At 40.6% G+C, this 5,593-nt stretch overlaps 1 protein-coding gene across 1 annotated transcript; it reads right to left on the bottom strand.

Annotated features, from left to right (window-relative positions):
* Positions 1–4,306: 4,306 nt before the first annotated feature.
* Positions 4,307–5,245, bottom strand: LOC102834052 (olfactory receptor 4B1-like). The gene has a single exon (XM_006865135.1). The coding sequence runs from the start codon at positions 5,243–5,245 to the stop codon at positions 4,307–4,309; it is 939 nt and encodes a 312-aa protein (XP_006865197.1).
* Positions 5,246–5,593: the final 348 nt, after the last annotated feature.

The raw sequence follows: 5,593 nt of genomic DNA, 5'->3' as shown, positions 1-5,593 counted from the left end.
GGGGATAAAATTCTTATGATTCAATAGTGAGTAATTGTTATCATGACTAATTGCAACTGTCACAACTGTAAAGGTAGAAGTTTTGTAACAAAAATATTAACTACTCAGTTAATCTTACAGTCCTGTAACACAGAACCCTAGAACTATCCAGGAAGAAGAGCATGAGCAGAATTTGGGACCCTATCCAGAGAAACAGCGACACCAGAGATGAAGAAAGAGATGAGGGTATGGAGAGAGAAAGCAGTTGAGGACTCTAGTCTCCTGGAAAGAGAAAGGCTGTGTGCTGGCAACCAGGTGCCGGTGGCCAGGAGGCAGGCTTGCAGAATGTATCCTCTGGTTGTTTAAATGATTATATATTCCCAAGTGTTTTTATGTTCCACCCCCTTTCAAAAAACAAACAAACGGAGGGAATAGAAGCAAATATTGTTGAATGGTGATGCACGGAGAAGATTGTAATCATTGTAATGAAACAATTAATGTAAAACTGATGTTCTCCCTTATTAACTATCACTCAATTCACAATAAACTTTAAACTTTAAAACCAACAACAACAACAAAAAAACCTACACAGGGCTGCTGATGAGTCGGAACCAACTTGACAGCACTTAACAACAAAATCCCTTTCAGTACTCACATTCTGGGACTCCACTGAATAGTGGTCCCAGCTGAGTAGTGGGGAAAAGACCCTCATCATGTGACTTTGAGCTCTGGCAATAGGTCTCTCGGGGTCTCTATCATGCTATGATTTTTGTCTTTGGCAGATTTATCTTTTTAGAGCTCTATGTTAGAGTATACAACTCTATCTTGTTAGGATACATACCATCATTTCACCACCTAGGGTTTTACATCCTTGGTGGTGGTGGCTGTGTGCCATGGAGTCGATTCCAACTCATAGCGACCCTGTACAGGGTTTCTGAGGCTGTAAATCTTTACGGGAGCAGAATACCTCATCTTTCTCCCACGGAACCGCTGGTAGTTTCGAACTGCTGACCTTACGGTTCGCAGCTCAATTCGTAACCACTATGCTACCAGAGCTCCTTAACCATCTTTATTCCATGATCCCACTTTGAAGGTTTTATTTGGGAAGGTACTAGAGAAAGGAAGAAGTTGGTTTTTTGTTTTGTTTTGACCTACTGTCACTCTCTTGGGCAAGAGGAGAAGGAGGAAAGAGAAAGTAGAGAGAAATCTGAATAAATACCAGGAAATTTGAGTTAATAATAAAACCCACTGCAATTGAGTCGGTTGTGACTCTTAGTGAGTCTGTAAATCTTTATGAGAGCAAACAGTCTCATCTTTCTCCAGTGGAGAGGCTGGTGAGTTTGAACGGCCAACTTTGTGGTTAGAAGCCTACCTAACCCACAGTACTATCAGGCAGGGAACCTTAGTTAATAATAGCTTTCATTTTTTTCAAGCTTCTTTAAGTGCTGTTCTGTATTTCCCCCCCTTTGATCAGTATTCTTCTATACATTCTCATGATATATATACATGTGTGTAAAAACCCGTTCCTTGCCTTCAAGGATTCCAAGGATAATTTAATTCCTTTTCACAGCTCTCAGACATTCACATTCTATGGCCCCCATTTTTATCTTCTAGAGAGAAATTAAAGCAGGGTCTACTCCAGCAAAGAATATTAAAGAAAATGATTCTTGAACTCCCATGAATCAAGAGAGCTTAGTCACTGGCTGAGTCCAGAGCTGAGTTTCAGTCAGTCTGACACCAAAATCCAATCTCTTAGCTATTTCACTATGCCCAGGGACCTGACACACTGAGAAATTACTTCCATCCATACTCCCTGTGGCAGACACTCCTTCCTTCATGGTGTTGTTTAAGCAGCAATGTGCACAGCCTGGGGAAAATTGTGACCAGTTATCATAGTTTCCTAGACTGCCATAACAAAATACTACAAAGTTGTTATTGTTTTCAAGTGCCATTGAGTCAGTTCCGACCCATAGCAACCCTGCATAGGATTTCCAGGGAGCGACTGGTGAGCTTGAACCATCAACCTTATAGTTCAAACGACTTTGAAGTCTGGCACATTAAAGTAGAGGGCCTTAAATACAGATATTTGTTTCCATAGTACTGAAGCCTAGAAGTCTAAGTTCAGGGTTATCGTCTGTCCCTGTTGACTTAAGGCAAGACCCTACCTTGACTCCTTCAGTTTCTGGTTGTTGTTGTTAAGTGCCCTCGAGTTGGTTCCAATTCATAGTGACTCTATATAGGCCCAGACTATTCCTGTCATTTCGTGTCTTCCCCCTGCATGTGACTCCATTTCTGTGTCTGTCTTTCTCTTTAATAAAGTGTCATTCAAAAGGGATTAGTATTAGGATCCACCCTACCCCAGTGTGAGTGTTTAACTGATAACAACTGGAAAGATAATCCCTATTTCCCTAAGCAAGGTCACATTCATTGGTGCAGAGGTTCGTATTGCAACGTGTCTTTTTGGAAGACACAATTGAATCCTTTACCCTTCAAGAGCAAAGATATCAGTTTGAGGCCTGAGATGTGCCTGAATCAAGCCATAGTATTTTCAATAGCCTCATATGCATGTGAAAGTTGGTCAATGAATAAGGAAGACCGTAGAAGAATTGATACATTTGAGTTGTGGTGTTGGAGGAAAATACTGTAGGTACCATGGACTTCCAGAAGAACAAACAAATCTGTATTGGAAGAAATACAGCCAGAATGATCCTTAGAAGCCAAAATGGCCAGATTCATCTCTCGTATTATCAGGAGGGACCAGTCCCTGAAGAAGGACATCATGCTTGGTAAAGTGGATGGTCAGTGAATAAGAGGGAGACCCCCAGCGAGATGGACTGGCCCAGTGGCAACAGCGATGGGCTTAAGCATAACAATAATTGTGAAATTGGCGCAGGACCTGATGGTGTTTCATTCTGCTGTGTGAAGGGTTGATATGGGTCAGAACAGACTTGATGGCACCTAATAACAACAACGTTCCACTTTCCAATACTCGTTTTTCCAGCCCTCTTTGTATCTAAAGAGAGTTCTGTTGTTGAGTGCTATCAAGTCAGTTCCAACTCATAGCAACCTTGTATATGGTTTCCAAGGAGTGGCTGGTAGGTTTGAACCACCCAAACTTATGGTTAGCAATCCAATGCTTATCCTACAATGTGACAAGAATAAAAGGATTGCGCTAGAGAGTTTCTGGGAAATAGTTCCCAACAAAAAATAAAATAAAAGATTCCTTCTCTCCCCTCATGTAAACATGTGCTGGAGCCATCTTGCAGTCATGAGAGGATCTTCAGTATCCTTGCTTTTTGACTAAGTATAAATTACATTGTGGCATAAGTCAGGGATCAATAACCTTTTTCTGTTGTTCAGATAGTAAACAGTTTAGATTTTGTGTCCTTACCGTCTCTGTGACAACTCCTTAAGCCACTGTAGCAGAAAGCAGCCACGGATAACAAGAAAAATAATGGGGATGGTCCCAGTCCAAGTAACTTTATTTATGGACACTGTAATTTGAATTTCACATAACTTTCACATGTCACAAAATGTTATTCTTTTTTATTTTTTTTTCCCAACCATTTAGAAATATAAAAGCCATTCTTAGTCTATAGGCCATACAAAAACAAGTGACAGGCTAAATTTCGATTAAATCATTTTTCATCAGGTTGTGCCATACATGCATTTATAAGTCAATGTTGTTCTAATGGCATGGTATTCCTTACCTCCGTGCATGGAATTTAGGCTTTATAGAATAGTTGAGATTACTATAGCAATATCTAATAAAAGTTTTATTATACTTTGCTTTCCAGAGACAATTGCAACTAGCAATGCCCTTGACCCATGAGACGAAGTTTCTATTGTGGAATTCCAGACATTGATTTCAGGTTTAATGGGATAGGAACACCAGATGAAGTAGAAGCATTTCCTCAAGATCCCAAAAGTAAAGAGAGACAAAGGAAAACATGACACTGTGTCTCCAAGTACCACAGTAGTTCCACATGCTAACACAAAGACATGAAGTAAATGTATCTAAGATTTCAGTTAACAGACAACGGAGTGGGGATCTAGTCTAAGTGATCTCTCCCTAAAACCTATTAACTTTGCACTGTAGACTCCTGAAGAGAAGGAAACTAGCCCAATATTTCACATTCTCCAAAATTGTGACAACTAGGAGAAGTCTACCATTGGTACCAGGAAGTAAAAGTAGCTCACCAAATATACAACAGAAAATATAAATGGATTAACTTTTTCTCCATTATTTTGTGGCTGATTAAAATTAGATCACTTATTTGATCAACCTGTTCATGGGATGTTTTTTTATTTTGCTTTGTTTTCATTTTCACTCCACTCCTGAGTTCACTTTCTTGCCCCACAACCTTCTCATAGCATTTTTCACCTCTGCATTTCTGAGTGTGTAGATGATGGGGTTCAGCATGGGGGTGATGACCGTGTAGAACACAGCGACAAGTTTATCTGCAGTGAAGGTGGAAGAGGGCCTCATGTAGAGGAAGATAGCAGGCCCAAAGAACAAGATGACCACCGTGATGTGAGAGGCACAGGTAGAGAGGGCTTTGCGCCTCCCCTCAGCAGAATGGTTCCTCAAGTTGACCAAGATGACAATATAAGAAGATACTAAGATGAGGAAGGATATAACAGAGATTAAGCCACTGATAGCCAAAATAATAACACCATCCACAAAGGTGTCTGTGCAGGCAATCTTGAATAGGGGATGGAGGTCACAGAAGTAGTGGTCAATTACATTGGGGCCACAGAAGGGCAATTGGACAGTGACAAGGATCTGAATTACAGAGTGAATTATGCCCCCCAGCCAGGAAATAGCCACTAGAAGGTGACACACAGGTCGGCTCATGATGGTTGTGTAGTGCAGGGGTTTGCAGATGGCCACGTAGCGGTCATAAGCCATCACTGTGAGCAAGAGAATCTCTGTCAAACCAAAGAAGTGGAAGAAGAATATCTGAGTCAGACAACCCTCCAGGGAGATAGTTTTAATCTTGGTGAGTAAGTCAGTGATGAATTTAGGGACAACAGTAGAGGAGTAACTGATCTCCACCAGGGACAGGTAGTTAAGGAAGAAGTACATGGGGGAATTCAGACTCTTACTCACATTAACTGTCAACACTATGAGGCCATTGCCCACCAATGTGGCCAGGTACACAGGCAGAAACACTACAAAGCATGCTCTCTGCACCTCTGTATCCTGAAAAAGGCCAGTGATAATTAATTCAGTCACGTTATTTGTACTGGTTGTGGATCCCATTCAGGTCTTTTGGATGCCAGGGAGTGAGAGGGCTGCAATAAAACAAACAAAATTTGTAATACCAATTCAACTCACCTATAACATTTTAACAACAAAAAAATAAGAAGCAATTGTCTATCTCAATTCAAGGCAATTTCATGTGTGTCAGAGTAAATGTGCCCCACTGGGTTTTCAATGGCTGGATTTTCAAAAGCAGATCAATAAACCTTTCTTTAAGAAATCTCTAGGACTTGAACTGGCAACCTTTCTATTCACAGATGAATGTGTTAATCCTTTGTACCATCAAAGGACTCCATTCTTTTCTTAGAAGAGAATATTCTTTCGTTTTTTCCCCTAATTATTAGATGG

Source organism: Chrysochloris asiatica, unplaced genomic scaffold, assembly GCF_000296735.1.
Source record: "Chrysochloris asiatica unplaced genomic scaffold, ChrAsi1.0 scaffold00075, whole genome shotgun sequence".
Taxonomy (NCBI): domain Eukaryota; kingdom Metazoa; phylum Chordata; class Mammalia; order Afrosoricida; family Chrysochloridae; genus Chrysochloris; species Chrysochloris asiatica.
The sequence above is the reverse complement of the archived record's forward strand: the minus strand, read 5'-3'. Positions and strand labels throughout refer to the sequence as shown.

Coding starts and splice junctions, on each gene's coding strand:
- LOC102834052 (XM_006865135.1), bottom strand. CDS start 5,245: ATGGGATCCACAACCAGTACAAATAACGTGACTGAATTAATTATCACT.